At 39.7% G+C, this 24,386-nt stretch overlaps 2 protein-coding genes across 3 annotated transcripts in view; one reads left to right on the top strand and one right to left on the bottom strand.

Annotated features, from left to right (window-relative positions):
• The window catches only part of c1qtnf12 (C1q and TNF related 12), a 24,955-nt gene extending 11,746 nt beyond the window's left edge, over positions 1-13,209 (bottom strand). The window contains exons 1-2 of one of the 2 annotated variants that reach the window (XM_087833495.1): positions 13,181-13,209; positions 11,582-11,690 (exon numbers count right to left, since the gene is read on the bottom strand). In XM_087833495.1, the coding sequence (XP_087689621.1) occupies positions 11,582-11,590 (9 nt within the window). In that variant the 5' untranslated portion in view covers positions 11,591-11,690; positions 13,181-13,209. Of the gene's footprint in view, positions 1-9,853; positions 10,897-11,581; positions 11,691-13,180 lie in introns of those variants that run through there. The other variant, XM_006794031.2, reaches the window with a different exon arrangement.
• sdf4 (stromal cell derived factor 4) lies at positions 13,187-24,386 on the top strand. The gene is made up of 7 exons (XM_006794029.2): positions 13,187-13,449; positions 15,293-15,634; positions 17,574-17,710; positions 17,795-17,908; positions 18,004-18,162; positions 21,196-21,371; positions 23,043-24,386. Exons 2-7 carry the CDS (start codon positions 15,324-15,326, stop codon positions 23,217-23,219), a joined length of 1,074 nt encoding a protein of 357 aa, XP_006794092.1. The 5' UTR covers positions 13,187-13,449; positions 15,293-15,323; the 3' UTR covers positions 23,220-24,386.

The following is a 24,386-nucleotide window of genomic DNA, read 5'->3' as shown; positions in this document are numbered from 1 at the left end:
AGTTTCTCTGTGAATTTCCCATTACATTGTTGCGCACTCGGAGCTTGTTTAGGGTTTTTTGCTGTAAAAAGAAGTTTTCTTCCCACGCACAACGGACGCTAATGTTTTTGTTACTTTTTATGGAATCAAACTCAAAGTAAGGTCAGTACTTCCACGCTTTAAACGCTGCACGCTCATACTCTCTCCCGCACTTGATATATTATCCATTGTTGATCTGCACACAGCTGTTGTCATGAACGTCGCACTCGCTTACGTCACTGTCATGAGACATTCTCGCAAAAAAATCACGGTTTTAGTAATGCAGTAAAGCAGCGTTCCTTCAGGAAAGTAACTGTAATCTAATTACCGTTTTTGCAATAGTAATCCCTTACTTTACTCGTTACTTGAAAAAAGTAATCAGATTACAGTAACGCGTTACTGCCCATCTCTGGCTGTAGCAGATCAAAGATGTAGGCTGGTACCAGTCCGTGCACAGCTCTGTAGGTCAAGACCAGGATCTTAAAATCGACTCTAAATTTAACAGGAAGCCAGTGTAACTGAGATAACAACGGTGTCACATGTGAGTTCTTGGAGGATTGTGTCAAAAGCCTAGCTGCAGCGTTTTGCACAACCTGCAGACAATCCAGAGAACCTTTGCTTAGACACATGAACAGCGAATTACAATAATCCAAGCGTGACGAAATAAATGCATGTATAGCAATCTCCAGTTCAGAGCGAGATAAAATCGGGCTTAGCTTAGCCACATTTCTTAAATGATAAAAACCAGAGATTTCACATGCCCATCCAATGTGAGACTCGAGTCAAAGGTGACACCTAAATTCCTGATAGAGTGAGAGAGGACCAAGGGCTTTCACTATCTGCGATAAAAATCTATTAGGGGCGCATACGAGGACTTCGGTTTTCCCCTCGTTGAGTTGGAGGAAATTTGCAGCCATCCAACGTTTGATCTAAATCTAAGGGAGGTAGAGGATGACCTAAAATCGGAGACTGCCACAGAAAAGGATCGGTGATGGAGATAAGAGGAGAACCACTCTAATGCAGTTCCAGATACACCAACCCAATTTTTCAGCCTTTCAATGAGGATGTGATGGTCAACTGTGTCGAAAGCTGATGTGAGGTCAAACACGAGTAGAACAGAGCATTTTTCTGCATCATTATTCATCAAGACCTATGAACCTATGAACCTATGAACGTGTCACATTATTTTCAATGTGCATGGTTCAGGCAGTTTTAGTATCTGAGCCCAGTATTGGAACCAATCAGCTAGTCTCAAATATTTTGGGGCTCTGAATGAATAGAGATAGCCTTAAAAGAAAAACAAATGAAAACCTAAATTGTTTACAGACAATAGGCGACGGCCTACCGTGCTCTGTATCCAGATTTTACCTTTACTCAACTACAGGCTGCTCAAATGTGACTGGTGGCTATTACTCGAACCTAATACAGACTAACAAACATGCTCATATTTGGATGTCTGTCTATAGAGATTATTCTGCACCTAAACAAATGGTTTTATTCCTAGACTGAAAAGTGAAAACAAACCTTAGGTTGACCTTAGAGGGATAAAAAATAATAGGACGCAAGTCTCGGTTCAATTCTGCTTCATCTATATGAAATATGAAGCAAATCACAAACAATCCTCCCAAGGAACTTTATATTGTCAGGTGAAGATCCTACTATAATGGAGAGACGCGCAAGAGAGAGAGACAGCACGCACCTGGCAACAGTGGGAAGGAAAAACTCCCTTTTAACAGGAAGCAACCTCTAGCAGGAACACGCTCAGGTTGGAGGGGGCAGCCGTCAGTCGCACTGACAGTGACAGATTTATGCCATCGTCTCCTAACATCCATCCAGTCCCCAAGGTATTTTTTTTTAATTTAACAAAAAGCAAACAAAAAAAAAACATGATTTCTATAAATTATTTCATCTCTGCCCTCCAGTAGACTGGTAACCAGTCTAGGGTGTACCCCTCTTGTCACCTTATGACAGCTGGAGAGGCTCCGGTGCTTAAAAAAACAAATATAACTGAGCTTAACAGGTCCTGGACTTTCTGATAGAGCCTGATTATATCTTTCCAGTCTATATACTATGCTATCTTAACCACCTGCTGGCTGTAAGTTTGATTTATAAATCTGTCAAACTCTCAACAACAAAACAATATTAATGTAACATACCAGCTCTGTGAGCTTGAATAAATACTATAAATCAACATGTTGACGCTGGAGCTGTAGACAACTCAATACAATCTGAAACAGACCCACAATGAGATGATGAGGCAAACCGGCAGGCTCTCAATTGACAAAAAGTAAACACTTAACATTTGTTCTTGGTCAGTGTCAAAGATATAAAACTGTTAATTTGGCCCACACATGTGCCCGGTAATTACACCTCTTATCATTGCCAGGAAATCAGCCATGCTCTGAGCTTGGCATCCTCTTTAATACACACCATTGCAATTAAACCATTAAACCCTTGCCCTGAAGGATTTTCTGTGCTCAAAGAAGAAAGGCTTTGACCACGGTAATTATAACCTTCATTTCTAAGCTAAAATATAACTGCAAATCACCGTATAAATAATTTAATCATCAACTTTAGAAACTTTTTTCTATAAAATATACTGTGCTCTCTTCGTGTCTGTTTCTACTGTCAGTAAAGTGCATCACTTGCCAAAAATTGTCTGATTCATTGCATGCAGCTGGGTGTATGTCTCAACCGAGAACTTCAAAGACTCCACACATGCAGACATGAAAACCATATTGCTGTATGACAAAGAAGAACCTGTCGAAAGGCCTTCAATCCCTCGCTCGCTGCTATGCTGTAAAGTAAACTATGGATTCCTTCGCATAGCTCAGTATCAGCACGTATAGGTGACGAACAAACAGGGAGTGGATCCAGGTATACGTCGTAGAGTTGATGAAGAACACCGGGGCTCTGGCTTTGATCACCGCTGATGTGTGAGTGCCTCAAAGTGGCCTCGTCTCTCAGCGGGTATGAGCACACGCCTTTCCAACGCAGACCAGGAGAATGTGTCAGGTATTCTGTCTGAAGGTGGGAAACGTTAAATCTTTTAGACAGTGTTTACCCTGGTCGATGATGGGGCTCTAAATCACGTCTCAATACTCAGACTCTCATCTTAAGAATGTAAAGTCTAATATCTATGGATGGATGTTAATTTAATCCATTAAATTATGATTTTAATTGTTTCTGGCAAAGAAAATATCAAATCCATCTCAGCGATTTTAAGGTTCACAAATGACTTATGACTATATCTTATTTGTTATGCAAAAAAACAATACAATTCGCTCCTCTCAGTTTTCTGTACAGATTAAACAAGTTACCTTGTTTCCCCCTGCTACTATCTCTGGAGCTTAATTTCAACTTGTAGTTGTACAAGCATGAATCCATGGTCATTTGGGGATTTTAATTTGAGCAGTTCTTGGCCAGCACGGTGATGCATTCGTTAGCAGTGTTCGCTCTGTTGCCTCACAGCAAGAAGGTCCTGACTTCAACTCCAGTATCTGTCCAGGGCCTCAACCTGATGTTCTCCCTGCAGGTTTGGGTTCGGTTAATCTGTGATTCTAAAGGTGTAAATGTGAGTGCAAATCGTTGTATGTCTCTCTGGCCAGCGTAAGACTGGCGATCCGTCCAGGTTGTACCCTCCCTTTCGCTCAATGGCAGCTGGGATAGGCTACAGCCCCTCTGCGACTCTGATAAGGATAAGTGGAAGAGGCTGGATGGGGATCCTCTTTTTCTAGAGTGGAATAATTATAGAGCATTCATCTTTAATGACTTTTAAAAAGAGGAATTGTTGCACAATTTTGACTTTGTGGTGTTCCCTAATCTAATATTCATACACTCACTTAGTGGTAATGAAGGTTCTATAAAGTCTTTTAATACGACAAGGCAAGGTCTATAACCTTTTTCATTATTGACCATGATTGACTGCAACTGGTACTTTTTCTTCACCGGCATAAAAAAGATGTGTTTGACAGCACTCGTTGGACTGACCAATAGTTTATTTTTTCGCAGTGTAGGAACAAAAACCACTTGACTATGTTTAGTCTAATTTCTCTAAACAGACATCTGAATGTGCAGAAAAACAAACTGGTACTAAAAGCTGTTCTGTTTTGTTTGTTCTTAGAATAATAGGAAAGTCTAAGCAACTTCAAATCCTAGGTGAGTACAAGTTATTCTAATGTGCCACCACTTTGCCAAGGACTGGAAGAAAACCCAAACTGTCACCCTCAGATAAGAGAAAATAGGTCAGGATATTCAGGAACAATCCAGGAACCACCAAGGCCTCAAGCCTGCCATGAATCGGAAAACGCTGGAACACCAGCGTCATGATCAACAGTGAGGCCAGTTTTGCATCATCGTGGAATGAGAAGATGCCAACTAAATAAGCAGGCCCTGCTCCAAAATGAACAACTTCAGGTTTGACCTGAAATTTGGTCACCCACACAGAAACTGACCGATTTGGCCACAATCACAAGAGGTTTGATGGGAGGAGTTAAGGTGAAGTTTTTAAACCTAAGAATACTACAGCAGCAGGCACGTAGGGTGGAGGTAGTGTCATGCTATGGTTCTGTTTTGCTGCCTGTGGTACTGGTACATTGCACAAAAGTAACAATACAAAAGTTTACATCTTATAAGTAAAATGCTTGCCTTCAATATTTTCTCTAAAAAAGAGAACTTTTAGTTCATTTATTTATAGGTTATTTATTTATTGAAATTTGGTAGCTATAATTTGGCTTAGCATAAAACTGGGAAACAGAGAGAAACAGCTAACGTTGCTGTGTCTTAAGATACAAAAGTTTATCTGCAAGCAACTCTAAAGCTCATTCGTTAATGCATAATTTGATCTTGTATTATAAAACAAGACAAAATCAAAAGCCTGGCTAGCTGTGCTTCCTGTCTGTAGTCATCAGCTTGAGCTAAGCGACCCAGCTCTAAATGGCATAGAGAAAGAAATCCTGTAATTTATATTTCATAATATTGTTAAGTAAAGCTTGTCAGTGTTTTAGGATTAAGAATAAAAATACATGTTTTCAGTGTATGTGTTACCATTATGTAAGTGTTAAAGCTGATGCATTAGTTATTTATAGAGAAATGAGAAAGAGGGAACTTTTCTGATTTCATCAAAAAGTAAGTGTTTATTTTGCATGAGAGCAATTTTTAAAATATCTTTATTCTTTTCGATTTCTTTTTCAAATTGGTAGTTTTTACTGCTTCATGTTCAAAATCTTTAACAAAGTGAAGTAAAAAGCACAATAGTTGCTTCTTAAACCAAATAAAGTTGAGTACAAAGCAAACAAACTTCAAATACCGAAGCGAAACTGCTTAAATATTCTGCAGTACTTATTATTTGAGCAAATATACCAAATCATTTTCCACTGCTTGTGCCTGGCATCCATGTCTTACCATAAGAGTGAAGATAGATGGTTTTATTAACCCGCAGCATGGTGAGTTTAGAGCTTTTGGATCAATTAATGGATCAGTTGTGATGATTGTTGATCATTCGCAGAAGCCTATAAGATTTTATTATCCACAGAAGACCGACCTGGGCCTGCACAAATAAATCTTCTACGTACGCCGCTTTAAATGTGTTTGTCATGCAGTTTGAGGAAAATTAAGTAGAATTTATTTGAAGCAATAAAACGGGAAATATTTCCCTGGGGCAGCGTGCCACCAAAAACACAAACACAACTGTTAAAACATGTCTCTGGGGCTGCAACCAGATACTGAAACTCTACTCTTCTGCAGGCAGCTCCTGAATTCTTCCGTGTGCGTACAGCCAAACTTATCTTATTTTCACTTCTGCCTTATCTGTTTTTCTACCTGCTCGTACACCCTCGACAACATGAAACATTTTGCTGATGATAAAAGTGTTGCGCATGCAGGTTTAAGGTTGGACAGGATGATTAAGAGTCATCTCTAATCCCTTGTTTTTACATCCCTGCACTGCTCCCTGTGCAGTCATCCATGCATGGGTGGAAGGGCCTTACGCTGGGCCAACACCGCCCCAGAAGGCAGGGATCCCCAGGCTGTGTGGGACGAGGGGATCCTGCTAACCTGCGTGCATCTCAGTTGTCATGCATCCGCCCACGTGTTCCCCACCGCTGCGCTTCACAGACACAGATTAATTCGAAGATTTATCACTGAAGAGGTAAATACAGTTAAGCATGCAATGTTGACTCGGCTCTCTGCACACTGTGTTATTACTCAATTGGCAAACACAGTGTGCGAAACATAATTACTCTATCACACAGGGGCATATTTGGAAGTGTAAATTAAATGTAGTTATTATTTAATGATAAGGTCAAACATTCTTCTCATAATATGTCCTGATCTTTTTTCTAACTGCCTCTTTGTTGTCCCAACAAAGTTGCACTTCTGGCATACGAGAGAAAGTGAATAAATTTGTGTTTATGCTCAAGACAATCTCAGCTTCCTCGTCATATAAAAAGCAATCTAAGCTGAAAGACACTTTGATCGTTGTGTCACATCTGTTTTGTGTACAAATTATAGCTTTGAAATTGGAAGTGAGTGCTCATTTTCCCTGTGGTAGGTAAAATGAGCTGTTGAAAAGCATTACCTATGCTGTGCCATCACAGATCACAGTTTGCCACTTCACAGTAAAAACTCATGAGATCTTCCTCTTTTTACATGATTCCAATATTGTTCTAGACTATGTTATATAACCACATACTAGGAACGCTCCTGGTGACTAATTTACAAGTCACTTGAATGCAAGAAAAGAGTCCAAATTTAGCAAAACTGAATCTGTCCAAGGAGCAATCCGGCCATTTTTCTGCCCTTTATCCAGTTTTCGGTCGTTGGGGCAGCAGTCTAGGTAGACAAGCCCAGACCTCCCTCTCCCCAGCCACTTCTCCCAGCTCATCCAGGGGAACATCAAGACATTCCCAAGCCCGCTGAGAGATATAATCCCTCCAGTGTGTCCTCGGTTTCTAGCTAGCATTAACACAAGCTAACATTGACCCGGGTAGTCTTTTTTTTCAAGTTACAATAAAAAATAAGTAGAGTGGTTGCTCCTCCACATCGAAAAGAGCCAATTGAGGGTGTTTGGACATCTGACTAGTATGCCCCCTGGAAATTTGAGGCAGACTCAGGACCCGCTTGGGAATGTCTCGGTGTCCCCGTGAATGAGCTGGAGAAGGTGGTTGGGGTGAGGGAAGTCTGAGCTTCTCTGCTGAGACTGCTGTCCCCACAAATCAAACCCAGATAAGCAGCAGAGAATGAATGGATGGATGGATGCATGGATGGATGGATGGATGGATGGATGGATAATAAATCAGCTAATGAAACCTGAAGAAATACATAGAACTAATACTGCCCCTTCACTCATATCTGAGTGCGCTGTATATGCATCTACATTATCAGTTCTCAGTAAAATCCTGCCATGATTAATGACCTCTGCAGTTGGTTTTTTTTTAAGCCACACTTGATGAATTTACTGCTGAAGTTCTGGAAATAGCAGTTACAGAAACATGACCAACTCATGATAAGAATCAGGCAAGATTAAGGGATTTTTATATAAATCCAGCATCAACCTGGAGCTGCAGACAAAATCCAAATAAAACAGCCGCTCTGTGTCTGGGAGGTGAAAACACAACAGTGTGGTTTATTTTACTGCCCAAGTTCAGATGTAACGCAAAACAGTGTTTGTTATTTGTTTCTTTTTCCCTCTGTTTTATGACTCCGTTAGGTTAAATAAGCATAACCTTTTTGACTGTCTGACAGGCTGAAACTAGAGTTTACTGTGGACTCTTCACACCAACGGTGGGAGGTGTGTGCTCTCACAGTGGCCTTGTTTCCTGAGGGACTCAGTTTTGTCTCAATGTGTGGGTTGATCCAAAAGGTCCCACACGCCGCTGCATTAATCATCACTACAGATGAGAGAGAGGAAACAAAAACCCTCACCTCAGGCTAAACCCAGCCATTACTCAACACGCCAGGCGTGATGTTTGACTTGACTCCCTCCATTACAGCCATCACAGATCCCTCACTGCGCTCAGCAATGACAGATTCCTCTCATCTTTAGAGCAGGGTGCACAATAAGCCTTGTACTTTTAACGCGCTGTACTAAACCTCTGAGACGTGACGGCTCGCGGAGATCACGGTTGTTTGAAATGTTCATCATCTCATTAAAAGAATTCCTCTCACAGCGTAGCTCCACACCTCACTGTTGTGATCACTTTCAAATGGAAAATCTCCAGAGGAATGCAGGGTTTGACTGCCCACTGCCAGCAGCCCACACACAGGATTGGTCAGATAGAAAACGAATGCCATCATAAGAACTGTTTCCACTGGGCACAAGGGGGAAAAAATGTAAATTTGGAGTGTAAATGTTTGGCTTGTTTGAGAATACAAATTGCTTGCCAAGACAGCTCCAATGGACGTGCTGTTTTCTCTGAGCCCTAACAGATGTGTAATAGGATAAACTAACAAACTACCCAAGACAAGCAAGTTTACCACTTTTCATGATGTGTGGCATGCTTTTTTTTTCTTCTTTTTCCCTATACCCGCCAAAAGAAACCCAGAAAGAGTGGCACTGACAAATGCGACCTTCAATGCAACCTCTTCCACAGATGTCACGCTTAAATCTCAGGTTCTATCAGAGGTGACAGTGTTTGGCAAAGACACTGTCGGGCATAACACTGCGTCTTAAGAGTGATTATGCCATTACCCTGTGATTGTGGGAGATGAGATGAAAAGAATGTTAGAGAGGGAGGCAAAGGGGGATAATCCTCACAGAGGTGTTCCCTTTCAGGGCCCTTTCTATGGGGCTTTGTGAGGGGCTTACACGGCATGCTGCCCCAGTTTTCAGGGCCACACCGCCCCTATCGGATGTCCCAGACACAGCGGAGTCGGGGTAGGCCTGTGAATGACAGCGTCAATGGGCTGGGAAAAACATCACCACAGGTACTATAATACCTCTCCAGCTAACTTTCCCAGGAGTCACATCACTGCCTACAAGGCAATCCAAGAGCAGCAGTGTTTGTGAGGACACCCTGCTCCCTGTGGGACGAGGCAGACCAGCGAGATCCCGGTGGGGTGCAATCTTCAGCAAGATTCAGGGCTGACACAAGGTCATCCTTCATAGCTGTTGTTTTTACTGGGCGAACCAAGTCAAATAAACAGCGCCAGGCCACAACCACCTACAAAGTGTTCTTAGAGACACAAAGAAGACCTCACTGTGTGGTTTCTAGAAAAGGGGGGAAAGGAGTGGAGTTTACCGCGAGACTGGCTGGTATATAGGGCAGTGAGAGTTACATGAGAATGCCAACATAATGGGTGGGCTGAAAGCAAAACAAATAGCCTGTTGGAAAGTTTCACAAATATGCAACACCAGCAATAAACCAATAAATAACAGAGTCAAGGGCCGACTGTTGCTCCTGAAAATGGAAGTGTACCGCAGCAATGTTGTTATGTAAGCGGGATTCATTTCTAATAAAAACATTGTTCTTGTGTTGAAAGGTTTGTAAATACCTCATCTCGCTTTACTGCACCCTGAATTGTTCACATAAGCTGAAACACTGGAGGCAGGCACCCGCAGCGCACACTAATTGACGCATTGATCACCCTTTAGATGTCCACATTCCTGGCATGCCTTGGGAAGTCATCTATTTAGAGCTTCACACATTTTGGTCCGTCAAACTGTATGAGGCCTGACCTGGCAGGGCACACCTGCCCCGACCTTTGCCACACTTTATTTATCTATTTCTATACAGCCTGTGCTGACAGGTATATGTCACATATCTGCAAGGCAACTTTAAACTAATCTGAAGTCCTCAATATATATTAAAAAAGAAATTGCATTGGAATTTAATACCTTGATGGTCCCACCAACTTCTTCACTGTTGGATAGAGTTGTGTTGTACGTCTCTGTATGCTGTGGAGTGGGCTCCTTTGGCCTCTTCCTCTCCTTCTTGGCATCCACTCCATCTAGAAGGACACACTGGGTCCAGAACACCACAGCCACTACGGCCAGAGGCATAGCCCCACACCACATCTTCACAGTCTTTCAATCAGCACCTGAATCCCTGCAGAAACAACCCGAATCTTCTGGAAAAGGACCAGTCGTGTGGTTGGACGCAAGCTGAAGATGCCCACGAGGCTTAAAAACACAAGAGACTGGAGGAATGCAGCTTCAGGGACTCCCTGTCCAAGAGACTGTCAGACTGACTGCTGCTCCCCTCTTGATGAGCTCTGAGCCAGCCCAGCGTTTGCAGGGGCACTGCTAAGTCTAGCCAGACTTCCAGGAGGCTTACTCAACTATGAAATGTGTCAAGCAGAATGGTCCAAGGGAATGACAGATCTGTGGAGATCTGACAGCAAATAAACCCATTAGTGAGATTTTTCACGCTTTCTGCTCTGTTGGGGGGGGGGTGGAGGTGCTGAAGGGGGTTGGGTTGGGGTGTTGTGGAGGGCACAGGGGGGCAAAAGAAGAGGCTGAGAGGAGGGGCGTCCAAAGCTGAGGGTGGGCTGTAGGGACTTAGAGATGGATGGCAATATTCTCTTTTCCCTCGCTCGCCCCCGCTGCTTCTTAAACTGAACAATAGAGTCCAGGCTCCAGCAGACTGGTGTGGTAGCTGGAAAAAGCTGCAATATCCACAGAAGTTGGGCTCAGATCAAAAGATGCAGATCAGCATTCAGATCAATCTGCGTGCATCCACGGGGATGCCAAAGAGAAGACAGTTGAAGTCCTGTATTGATCTTAGCTGGCCTTATTTTCTCCTTAAAGTGGTAACTCAGGTGCTGCCTACTGACTGTCCCAACAAGTCCATGTGCAGAGATTTAGTGCCCGGTGGGTCTCTTTTTTTCTTTCTTTTTTTTTTTTTGCCTTGCTCCGCTGCACTCCCTACCTCTCTGGTCCCAGCTGCTCCTTTGCTTTCTGACTGAGCTTACAGGAGGGCTCACAGTGGAGTTTTATCATCACCCATTCTCCCTCCCCCTGTCCTTCTCTCTCTCTCTCTCTCTCCCCACGTCTCTTTTGACTCTCTCTCTCTAGCCTCAGCTGATTCAGCTCTGTTTTATCTCACTTCTGAAGAGCTTCTTGGCAGACAAGTTATGGGATGTGTACAAAGTTGTCTATGCCTCAATACAGGCCTGATTTACCAAAGCTCCGAGCTAGAAGTAAAAACTAATTCATGCACCTTTTTGTGACCTTAAGGCATTATCTTGTGTAATCTGTTGTTTGAAAGTATGCCAGGGACAGAAATCTAGACTGCAGTACATACCTGTTTGTTTTACTCAGTGTTGGTGTTCCATTCTTTGAATACTCCCAGAGGAAAGGAGTAGAAATTGCATGTTTCACTAAATAATCATGGCTGATGTGTATAAATTACTGGTCTGGGTATTTCTACAATCATTCATCAAAAAGGAATTCAACCCTGCCAGATTGTTTCTAATAAATAACATGTTAGCTCATGAGTGCATACCACATACTTTGTTGTTTTTTTTTAACTTAAATTTTTAGACTGCCCTTTCATTTGTTTGCCAATTTTACATTTTAAAGCAGTGCCACCTAGAGGTAGCGGCGTGAAATACAAACATTTACCAGTGACATCTCGCTTCCTGCCTTTTGTGCGAAGACGTAGCAGGAAGTTGCAGCCAAGAAGCACCAAGCTCAACAGCAGACGACAAAAACAGTCCAGGAAATACGTAATCTTAAATTCAAAATAAAAGGAAAAAGTCAGCCACATGTATCGCTTTTTAACATAAAATAAAAATAAATAAATAACGTTTGGCAGTTTGGAGCAAATAGTAAAATATGTGTAAAGTTTTATGGTTTTTATGGTTCTTGTGTGTTTTGTGCTTTTTATAGCTTTAATTTTATTACACACACACACACACACACACACACACACACACACACACACACACACACACACACACACAGATCTCAAAGTGACATTAGGTTCTTCAATTTTTCATATTTTCCATTTTTGGCTTAGTAAATTCAAGATGCCTAACTTGAAGCTTTGAGATATTAATTTCAATTTTCAGCTTAGCTCCCTGGCATTTGCTTTTTGTTTACAATATTGACAGTGATTTCATTTAACTAACCTTTGTTAATGCTTTACTTTTTTTTAAAAATTAATTATCTTTACTCTAAATATCTATTAAATTTAAATATTTTCTGTTTTAGCTTTAGCAATTTGCTCGTGACTTCTATTTTAGACCACTGATTACTTATATCTAGCACTATTCCCACTTTTAAGATAAACCTTTATTAGTATTTTAATGTTACTTTTAGCATTACTGTCAGTTATTTTGTTATTTATTTGTATAACTGTTTATCTGTTGTTGTTCTAGTCATTTAATTATACTCAAAAGCTAAAAATGTTACATTTTAGTATGTGTTTAATTGTTTTTAAAATTATATCTATTGCATGGGCTATGTATCAGTTTCTTTTAGTTATTTAAAGTTTTGTCTATAAGCTAACTTTTAATTTATGGATTAATTTTAAGTGTTTAAAGATATATATTTTTTTAATATTTTGCTTTTTTAACTTATTTACCATTTTTTCTGAATCTGTGAGCTATCAATGTTCAGTGCTGTGAAAACGTTTTTGTCCCCTTCCTGATCTCTTATTTATTTTTATTTAAATAAAAACAAATAATAAATGTATAAACAATTAAATGTTTTTAATGATATATTTTATTTGTTTATTTTTTTTTAATATCATCAGTCAAATTTTAGTATTAAACAGTTTTTAAATGATGATTTTAAAAAAGCTCTCCACACCTGAAACCTACGTAATTTCTATGTGAAAAAGTAATTGATGATCCTTCTGGGGAAATATTCTGTTACATTCAAGCTTTCCGTTACATCTAGTGTAAAACCAACATGGCCTTTCATATAAAGTCAAGCAGTCAAACATGGTTGTGGTAATTTGATGGTCTGGACAACTTGCTGTAATAGTTGGAACCATGAATTCCGAATGTTCATCAGTTCATACGCTAAAGCTCAAGCACACTTGGCTTACAGCAGAATAATAATACGAAAAACAAACCCAATTCCTGCTGTTAGGAGTGGCACAAACAGTTACAAGGTTTAGGGAGCAAACACCTTTTCACACGGGACCGCTATTTAAGTTTTTATACCACACTCCTCCCACCCCCACATCCATCCTTTTACTTTGAAAGGGCTGACCGGAAATTATCCTGTATTCCCAGTCATCCAGCGTACTTGTCAACGGTGTCCGGTTAGAGACAGCCTCTCTTAATTTTAACACTAACTGGAACCTCAGCTTGGACTTGGCGACTGACCTGGGTCTGTCTGGGCTTGTTTTCAGACTGAACCATCCCACACTTTGGAAAGAGAGTGTTGTGTGGTGAGCCACGTGTACAGGAACTGGACCTGGAGGAACCAGCGAAGGTCTGTTTGACTAGAAAGTTACTACTGGTATTAACAGCTAACTGGTAAGTCCAGAACTTATCTACAAATCATTTTCTGGTCATGTTTTAAGGTATTGTTAATCTCTGCGATCACTGTCTTCCTTTACTGCCATAACAACAGTTACTTTAGTTCCTTAGCGACGAGGGCTAACGTGTTAGCCTGCCTGTGCTAATCGCCAGTGTATAAAAAAGACATGACGAAGCTAAACTAGCATGCTAGCTGTTGTTTGCTTTACTAAAATGCTAGTGTTCGTGTAACTTTTCAGCTCCCAAATGAATATTAAGGCGGACATTAGGCAGAAATGTGAGTTTAGGCAGAGTTAAAATAAATAAGTAACGTTCCTGTTCGTTTGTAACGTAAACCTTTTGTAGCTCGGAGGGGGGGAGACATGTCCTTACTTACTATATAATTAAGTCTATTATTCGTTTTATAACTGATGAACTGCTAATAAGTCTGGATTTTTTTTTTGTTAAGTGATCTAATAAATTCGTTAAATTTATTTTGCTTTGGTGAGTTTGCTGACCAGTGTTAATTTATGATGGTGCTTGTTTGTTTAACTTTTGCGTATTTTTGCATGGTTTTTATTACTATGTGCATATCTGGTGCAATTTTCCTCTCTGTTGTGTCCCCGTGATCAATATTTCAGCAAAAAAAATGTACAGAAAAATGGCTTTATGCATATTTCTGACAATATTTACTTGGTTTATAAGTGGGCGTGTTTGAGTTGTGAAAGTATCGATTTGTGTCGTTGCGACACTGAAGTTGATTTTTGTTTGTTCGTTTCCCATTTTTGTATTTTTTTTTGGAACCCTGAATGGTATTTAATTTAAAATGAGCACATGGAATATTGAATTAACCTAAATACACTAATGCAGTAAGTTTACCAGAGTAGGAGAGAATTTAAAAAAAAAAAACAAAACTAAAATATGAGTGATTATACTCCTCAAACAGAATAGGAAATGGGTTGTTGTCTTCAGCACTGAAACGAGCAAAGGAGAAAATGGCAACATATATATGAAGGCCTTACCAACCCAGAAATGTAAACTGAATCGCTGAAAAAGCACAGCATTCATACTGATGCTCAAGAGGATGGAAGGGTACAACAGACAATGGTGGAGGCTATAATTTACATGTAGATGTTTAAACAGAGACAGAGAAGATCTCATCAAGGATCTGGATGACAACAATGTAGACTCTATATTGTAGATTAATGGGCTGAACATGGTTTTTGATTGGCAGAGCATTGTAGGGAGCTACAGACCGCCATGGAGATTAAAAAAGAATGTGGTATTACTGGTCTGTTTGTTGTAGGGTGAAAAGAGCTTTCCATAGGCAAATGCCTACGCAAATGGATATGGCTGTGGTATTTAAAAAGAACAAAACACTGGTAAAAATAAAACAGGGTGATAGGGTCTGAGGAATAGAGACTCTGCCTCAGTATTGTTTATCAGATGATTTCTTGAATCTATCAACACACTTTATACACATATAAAAACACCTTTGTCCTTTAGTTTATATTTATTGGATTTCTTGCATATAATTGTCTTAACTTATGACTTCTTTTCAGCCAGATTATGATATAAGTAAATATTTTATTTCCTCAGTTTTAGGGGTAGGGAGTAGTGGGGCAGTTTTCTAGTGTTCTCTGGCAGCATGACACCTATGACGATAACTCAACAACCTGTATTTGTTGAACGTTTAAGAAAATAGTTCTAGAATTTAAGCTGAAATAAATCTGCTGCCACCTTTTGAGGAATGGGTTTGGGGTTTTAGAGAAGGGGAAATGCACATTTATATAAAGGAAAGGCAAAATTGGTGCATAAAAAAAGCAGGACAATAATTGTTTTGTCTTGATTATTTTTATAGCCCTGCTTTGACCTTTCATCCAGAGGTAAACATGGCTGTTTGGAGGAAACTGTGGTGCAGAAACCTCCTGGCTGTTTCTCTGCTTTTCTACATGCTCCTTCACATCATCGATGTGCACGCACGGCCAGCCAACATGTCAGCCTCTAAAGATAAGTCTCCACCCAGCAAAGACGAGAACGAGATTCTTCCCCCAGATCACCTGAACGGGTTGAAGATGGAGCTGGATGGCCACCTCAATAAGGACTTCCATCAGGAGGTTTTTCTGGGGAAGGAGATTGAGGAGTTTGAGGAGGATTCAGAGCCGAGGAGGAACAGAAAGAAGCTTATTGAAATTTTTACCAAGTAAGACATGGTTTTAATTCACTGAATAGCACTTGAGTCACGGCATTCCTGAGCAAGATGCTCAAGCATAGCTGCAGATCAAGTTTGACGCAATAAACCAAGCATTCAAGTGTTGTTAAGTCAACGTCATCCTTCAGCTCAAAAAAGCAAAGAAATACTGACTAGTGACCAGTGTGGCTGTTCTCACAGGTGTTACAATAAAGTGTAATGTCCGCACATGCATTAAAAGAAAAAAAAGGATTTAGGAGATTAAGCAGGGCTGATATAAGAGGATAGCTTGGTTCTGGGTGAAGTATTTCTTTAAAAAATGCAGCACTGCTATAACTTTGGAAGTAAACATAGACAGAAAGCTAAAGACTACTAACTTGGAACCAGCCTTATATGCTAATATAAACACTTTAGCACAGGGAAGCTGTAGGATGAGGGTTTAATTGTTCTCACTAAAAGGAACATCATATTGTAGGAAGATTACATACAAAGCTTCAGACAAAAGATCATCTGAGAGGAGCCCATCTCCAACAATTATGAATACATTGCTGCGTAGCTTGGATTACTTGCTATGAAAAATGAATATATTGCTATGTTCCTAAGCTTAATGTCTTAGTTAGCCTGAGAGCCATTCTTACTTGGCTCATGACATGCTGCACATAAATGGTAAAAATACAAAGCTGGAGAAGCAGAGAATGGCCGCTGATTAGTTTGCCTCTCAGTAACAAGATGAGAGCCTCGTCCAGCACAAGAAACACTTGGAGCCGGGTTGCAGGACTTAAAATTCCAGGTGTTAGGAAAAATATCCTAGGCCATGATATATGTGTACCTTCTACGGTTGTTGTAGAGGTGCATTTGATTTTGTTATGTGCTAGGTTGTAGTATTATTGTGGACCCTTTTGCTGTGCTGTTTACTGCACAACATGTTTATCTGCATAGAGGGCACATTTCAGAAATATGAGGCAGCACAGCTGTATCCAATGAAGCAATATACTCAAGTAAAGCAAGCTTTGCACATATTTCTTCATGTAGTGGTCCTTTATTTTGAAATCATTTTAGTAAATTTCCTTTCATTATTTGACGAATTCTCAGTAGTATAAGACCATTAATGTAAGAGGTCCCAAGGGTTGGGAAATTCCTGTGTTGCAATATGACAAACAAATAATTCAACCTGATGTCTTTTCCAAGCTTTCCAAACCAGCAAATTTTGGTCATTGGGTATTGGACAGACAGGGGTCAAACCGTGACTGCCACCCAGAATTAGATCATGGATACAAGTGGTGTAAAGTAGCTTCCTCCAAAGGACGAATGGACTCTTTAGGGAGAGTGAAGAGCTTGTTCATTCAGAAGGGAATCAAAGTAAAGTTACCCCTCTTCTAAAAGTAAAGAGCTAGGTGAGGTGGTTCAGGCATCTGACCAGGACACCCCCTAAGCACGGTCTTTCAGCATGTCCTATTTGAAGGAGGCCCCAAGGAAGACCCAGGAGATTTAGTCTCTTGGCTTGGTCCAGTCCAAGCGTCAGTAAATGGATGGATGAACGGATAAAAACAAAGGCAGGCAACTTAAAGGCTGAATTTATTAAATGGAAGAAACTAATTTATTCTCTGGTTCTTCTGAGTCACATGATTCATGCAGCTTATCATTGTCCTGGATGTTTTTAATCTGTCAGCTTAAATGGCAAGAGGAAAGATTCCTGTTCACGCCGGAGAAGCAAATTCATGATAATAATAGAAAAAACAAGCAGATACACTGTAAATATACAGCCAGGGTCATAAATTACTCGGTCACTTCAGGGCTAAAGTTTTTTACATGTGTGAGCCAGACAGACAAAGCCTTAGGTGGGTCATTATCATCGTTTAATTAGACGCCTAATGGAGTAGAGACGCTGCTAATGTTCAGGAACTGGAGCTAAATTGGGAACTAATTTATTATTTTAATGATTTCCTCACAGGGTCGACTTCAACAGGGACAGGAGCATAAGTGCCAAGGAAATGCAGCGCTGGATTATGGAGAAGACGGAGGAGCACTTTCAGGAAGCCAAGAAGGAGAACAAGAACAGTTTCCGTGCTGTCGATCCAGACGGCGATGGTGAGAGTCACAGACCATGTCCCAGACTTAAAAATACTTCCTGTCAGGTCAAATCTAAATTCTGATTTCATGGGTTGTGTGTAGGTCACGTGACATGGGATGAATACAGAGTGAAGTTTCTGGCCAGCAAAGGTTTCAATGAGAAAGAGATTGCAGAGAAAATAAAGAATAATGAAGATCTGAAGCTGGATGAGGAAAGTAAGTTGAGGTTTTCCCGTCGCAAGTAAAATCTGGAAAGCTCTGCTGTAAATCTGACTGTGGTGTTAATATTTATCCGATCTTCATCTCTACAGCTCAGGAGGTCCTGGAAAGCCTGAAGGACCGCTGGTTTCAGGCTGACAACCTTCCAGCTGACCAGCTGCTGAATGAGGAGGAGTTCTTGTCTTTCCTTCACCCTGAGCACAGCAGAGGCATGCTCAAGTACATGGTCAAGGAGATTGTGCGTGACTTAGGTATGTTTTACTTATAAATATTACTTTATAGTTGTACTGTCACAAGATAATGGTGTATTTACACACTGAGCAGATGTGGAGCAACCTAAGGATTAACAGACAGTCAACCTTTTAATCGCAATAAATATTTATTGCCATTGCATTAAAAAAATAAGTCAAAGAGAAGAAAATGCAACAGAATAAGAGTAATATAAGGCAAGAGTAAAAATTCAGGACAACGTTATTAAACATCTTACAAAATCAACCTGAAATGGTGAGTTTTGCTATTTTTTTTTAAAAAATGAGGAACTGATCTCTCAGTAAGAGGAAGTTTTTTTTCTACAGCACTGGGACTAAAACAGTAAAACGTTACAGTAAAGTTTACTTTAAACTTGCCTTTGAATCTGTACTTGATTCTCTGATCTGAGGTCGGGAGGTAGCATGAAGTGTTAGGAGTACTGAGATGTAAAGTGTAGCTGGACCAGGGAGTGATTTTTGAAGTAAATCTTAAACTGGGTGATTTCTGCGAGGTCTGGCCTCAAGTGTTTTGTGAGACCTTCGCTGCCATGATGCTGCAGAAACTGCAGCATCATGCCGACATGTATGCAACGAGTTGTAGTAATATAATTGTGAGGAAACAAGGGTAATGAAGAAGAAGTTGAGTTAAATTATTTGGAAGTGTGAGCTGTAGAGTGGTACAGATGTTTGACATGCTGGTTGGATTTCAGATAGAAAATAATGGACAGGTTGCTTTATGTTGGTTATTAGTTGTCCAAAGTGTGGAGTGACACTAATATAGTGATAAAGACCAGTACAAAAGAGTTTTATCTGAGATCAGCTAAAGTAAATTAGAAGGCAATGTAATGAATTATAGTGTAAAGATGTTTCTTTAAAGGTGTACTGCACACACATGGCTGTTTTAAAACGTCCTCAACCATGCAACTCCAGCAGTGAGTTTGGAATTGCTTTACATTATGAAATTAATGTATCCAATCAGAGAGTCGCACACCACCTGTAACCTTCTCTTTAGTGTTTGGAGGGCTGATTTGGTGATTTTTTTTTTTTTTTTAAGGGATTTACAGCACCATTGTGCTAAAATGTTTCGCTTCACAGTTTCTTAGATAGCAGGACAGTTCATTTGATAGAGAGAGGGACAGAGAAAAAATAGAGCAAGCCTTAGCTTTAGGCAATCACGAGACATGAGTTAACAACTTGAACTGATACAGCTCATTATTATTGTGGTCCTCGAGCTACCAAGTTTAATAAGAGTCTCTTGAGGGTAAAATTGCTCCATGTTAAAAGAGAGCTTGAGAATGCCGCACATCAACATGGTCTCCTGAAGCCTCGTTTAATGGTTGTTTGACACGGAAACTGTGAGATGTTCAAAGCCCTGTAAACATTTATACTGATGCTTGAGTATGCTGCTTGTGTCAGTCTGGCTGCAGTCTTCTCCTGACAGAAAACCTACAGCATCAGCTTTCCTGGTAGAGGAACAAAAGAAGTCAAAACAGGATAATAGTTTCCTGAGTTTTTACAGCTGTTGCAGCATCTCTTTCTCTTCCTGTCATTTGGGAATCTACAGTGTGAGAACCTGCACTGAAATGCTGGTAAAGACCAACCTTTCCATGCACTTGTGTCTCCAACTCGGCCACACATGCACAAACTGTGCTTATCTGCTGTTGTGACCTAACTTTTGCTCCATGGCATTCATAAGGGCGGCAACGGTGCACACTCATGTACTGAGAGTCAGTCCCTCCCTACACTTCCCTTTTAGTTGAGAATCGGAGGTGAAGTTATTGTTCCCGAGGCAAACACTCCTTATTCACTAAAGGTCCCAGTGTTTGTTTGTTTTTAATCAAGAAGCTGTGTGTTGTGGAGCTGGAATAGCTTTTAAAGAAACCTGATGATGAGATGAGAAGGAATTATAACAAGGAAATTATGTTAAAAACACTGACCAACATTCAGACACCTCATATAGTGGAGAAGAACTGGATAGTAATTTTATTTAGAAAGAAAATAAAAAAAATAAGTGTATACAAGAGACGTACATGGTTTTCCTGCTTAAAAATAACAGGTTACCTCAAACTTAACCATAATTGAGCCACATGTAATTAAAATGAGCTTATTTTACTTTATTAGATATAAGTCTGTCCATTTAATAAACAGAAATGTATTTTATTCTTGAGAAAATTTAACCCCACTTCATTAAATACTGGTTTACAATCCTTTCATCTCAGTCCTGGTGGCTTTTCTTTCACAGAGGGACTAAAGCTCTTGCATGAAAAGCATTACCGAGATATTTATTTGACAGAACTGGTTTGGTCTCTCTGTTTGCACAGACAAGCACTGTTTGTACCTGTTGGCATTTTGTCACACGGAAGTAAGCATTAACTTAGTTTTATCTAAGTGATATTTCAAGCCCAAATATAACAGGTTTTCATTTACATCCCATATGGGAAAAGAGTTACATGTCCCGTTCCCTAATTTTCCATCTTCTCCTATAGTAAATGTTTAACGTTCTCATACTATGATTGGCAGTTGAAAGTGGCCCCACTTGCATTTTTCTCATGCAGCGTAATGTTTACTTTTCATTTTTCTCATAAAACAAACAGGGCTGCTGTCATTAGGAAATCTTATACATTGTAAACATTTCAGGCAACTTTTTTTGTATGTTCTTTCTTTTCCGTATGGAACTAAAAAAAAAAGAAAACACAGTTAAAAACCAGAGGAAGGCATCAGCTAATGTAATATTTAATATTTTCCTTTATTTATGTCATAATAATGGTGTCACCAGATCCCAGCAAACTAAATGTGCGGGTGTGGGATTAATGCTAGGAAGTTATTAACATAAAGATAAACACACTATGCAGGTTAGAAGTTTAACATGTGAAGGACTGATTGGCTGCAGCTTTCTCAGCCAGTACTACAACAAAATACTTTTATGATCACTGTAACTGTTAAACTGGTGTTAGGTTTTTGTGCTGGCTCACTCTGTGGTGATTGTGACAGCTGATCTAAACAGTGCGCCGTATAATTCTGGGGTTTTTCTTTCAGACCAAGACAGCGATAAGAGGCTGACACTGTCAGAGTTCATTTCTTTGCCCGTGGGCACTGTGGAGAACCAGCAGGCTGCAGAGATCGAAGATGAGTGGGTCAGAGAGAGGAAGAAGGAGTTTGAGGAAGTCATTGATTCGAACCGCGACGGCATCGTAACCATGGACGAGCTGGAGGTGAGCGATGGAAAAGCAACTATAACCATGATAGATACAGAAATGATATGCAACATAATTATTTGATTGGTTTTGTTTATTTGTTTCAAATAGAAACACAATGATTGAGCTGATTAACAGAAACAACAGATCTCAACATCTCTACATAAATCAAAGCACAGAAAAGAACAAATTGATCAGTAAGGGTCCAATAATGCTCACCGGATTAATCACGTTGCACACAAACAGTCGCCACAGATCCGTACCATTACATACTAGTGATGAAGGCATGAGTACTTATGGCAGTACTCTCCACTGCCACCACAATCACCACTCAGACAAAATGTTCATGTTAGCTAAGAGGAGCAAAGTTTTTTTTTTTCCTTGTTTTTTTTGTTTAGAATGCCTAAATTTTTCAAACTCTTACCTGCCTCTGTGAATTTCTGAACTCCTGTACGTATTATATATTATTTATGTTATATATGGTAGTAAAAAGTGACTTGGTCATGCACCCATGTCTTCAACCAACGCAAGATCATAAAACTTTAGACGTGGATGACGAGCCAGAACGACACCAAACTGCAGTCACAACAGCGAGCGTAACCAGGCCATAACATAAATACTAGATATGGTAATTGAGAAGTATATAAACAATGGGAAATAAAAAAGTAAACTAACATTAAAGATGATGGAAAAACTGAGTGAGCTCTTAAGTGTGATTTGGAGAAATTAAAATTTAATTAGTACAGGTTTTGTTGTAATCACAGTCTGCTCCGAATGAGCCCTGGGACTTCAGGGTTTGAGCTGATGTTGTCAGCAAGGTTATGCAAAGCCACCAAGCCAATTTCACAAAATGAGGTGGAGCGTGGCAGGAAGGAAGAAGCCGTGAAGTTGTTGTTCAGAGCCAGGTTACACTCCTTTAACACTTTGTTGGCAACTTGGAAAATGCCACCACTATTTAATATTTTCCAATATTTTAGCTTTTTACATTTGTCACTTTTTGTCAAGTTTTCACACATATTGTTTTATATGGTTCCACCCTTGATAAAGGATTAAAGATGCGAGTGAGTAAATTAGGAAAAAAATGCAAAATACAAAAGCAAAAAATAAAAGAAACCCTTCCATTTATACTTTGAACTTTTATAATTATTACATCAAAATAAAAAGTAAATCAACGTGTGTGTGTATATATATATATATATATATATATATATATATATAAAGAAAAAGTGACTTACTGAAAAAGATAAATTACATTTAATATGTCACTTTATATGTGACTTTTCCTTAAAAGTTCCAGCTGCAGTTCTCCTTTATATGGCCTGTATGAAACAGCTCAATGAGATGTGGGCTGAAATATCAACATTTTATATTCTTAATTATTAACACTTTCAAAAGGAGTTGATAATTAAGCTTCTCTTCATAGTCCTTATAAATTCTCCTTCACGTCTTTTCTTGACCTCATGATGATTATCTGCGTTGTGAGTAGCTGGAAAACCTCCAACAGGAGGTATCCAGGTAGGCATCATGGTCATGGTCAGATGTACCAGCTCCCTCGGCTGGTTCTTTACAACGTGAAGGATTTAAAAACTAGTAGAGACAGAAGAAAAACATTCTTACATATGTCCAACAAAATAGCTACAGCAGGTATAGCTGATATATTTTCCCGTTTCTCCATGTTTCATCTTTCAGGAGTACATGGACCCGATGAATGAGCACAACGCTTTGAATGAGGCCAAGCAGATGATCGCTGTTGCAGACGAGAACCAGAACCATAGCTTGGAGCTGGACGAGATTCTCAAGTACAGCGAGTACTTCACAGGGAGCAAGCTCATGGATTATGCCAGAAACGTACACGAGGAGTTCTGAAAACAGATCCGGCGTGAGGGACAAACCTGGAAGATTGGCGACGAGATGATCAAGATGTTCTAGTGTGCAATTCTGTATTTAAAAAGCCTAGCATCAGCAGCCTCTGTCACTGCTGAGTCCAGTTAACACACTCCTCCTTCAACCCTGGACCAGTGAAGCTAACACAGTTTGCCTTTTGCGTGCCATTGGACTGTTTGAAGTGTTCTTCATTTTAAATTTAAAAGCGCTGCACCGATTCCAAAATATTTTTTTTTTAAACAGTGAAATGTGTGTATATGAGGAATTTTCATTGCTGGTGCAGTGGTGAGAGAGACTGAGCAGTTAGGTGAGCTGTTTTTCTGCAGGATCTGTTGTCTGTATACAGTGTAAATATTCACATTTATCACACACAACGCGTCTGTCAGTGGGAAAGATAATGGTGCTGAAGGGTGTGACGCTTAGAGAGACACTAATGGATTAAAAGAGTATATTTGTGCGACAAGATATCTCACATAATTGCCCAAACTTAAGAATTTCATTTTTAGTGTAGTATAGTTCCACCGCTTTCCACATTAGGTCGAGTCCGTCCTTCCACTGTACTTAAAAACAGGGTGTTTATGTATTTAAACAGAAAAAGTAAATAAGATTAGAATAGAAATATAAGAAGAACTTAAACTAAAAAATCTATTTGTTGAAAAAGATTAATATATGAGTATATTTTGAAGGAAAGTCAAAAGCAGCATCTAATCATGTCATTTCACCTAGGTGTCCGTTTCTAAATCTTTACTACAACCACTCTAATTCAGACTTAATGTTTAGATGTGGAAGAAGAATACCTTATATATAAATATATATATTATTATTTTATTTTATTTTTTTGCATCTTTGAACGTCATGCAGACGTGTACTCATTTAGTCCTGGTGTCTTGGGTCTTATTTACCTCTTGAATCTTTAAATGCTCACAGTCAATCCATATAATTGATTTTCAGCTGCATGGACAATTATCGGATTTAACGATTTTCGCTGCATTTCTGTTTCCAGTAACCTGTGGAGTGTTGGCATCCCGCTGCAGTCTTTTCTGTCCTCCGTGCGATTGTAAAATAAGATTTATGATAAGAGAATGTGACACAGCTTTACAAAATGTACTGCAAATATGCCATAAACAATAAATATTTCTTATCAACTGA

Source organism: Neolamprologus brichardi, chromosome 20 (genome assembly GCF_056152115.1).
Source record: "Neolamprologus brichardi isolate AB-2024 chromosome 20, ASM5615211v1, whole genome shotgun sequence".
In the NCBI taxonomy this organism is placed as follows: Eukaryota; Metazoa; Chordata; class Actinopteri; order Cichliformes; family Cichlidae; genus Neolamprologus; species Neolamprologus brichardi.
The sequence above is the reverse complement of the archived record's forward strand: the minus strand, read 5'-3'. Positions and strand labels throughout refer to the sequence as shown.

Bases quoted from the DNA above. Each gene is read 5' to 3' on its own strand.
- sdf4 (XM_006794029.2), top strand. From the start codon at position 15,324: ATGGCTGTTTGGAGGAAACTGTGGTGCAGAAACCTCCTGGCTGTTTCT. The intron at 17,711-17,794 runs GTGAGAGTCACA...GGTTGTGTGTAG, and splicing joins TGTCGATCCAGACGGCGATG to GTCACGTGACATGGGATGAA. The intron at 17,909-18,003 runs GTAAGTTGAGGT...TCATCTCTACAG, and splicing joins TCTGAAGCTGGATGAGGAAA to CTCAGGAGGTCCTGGAAAGC.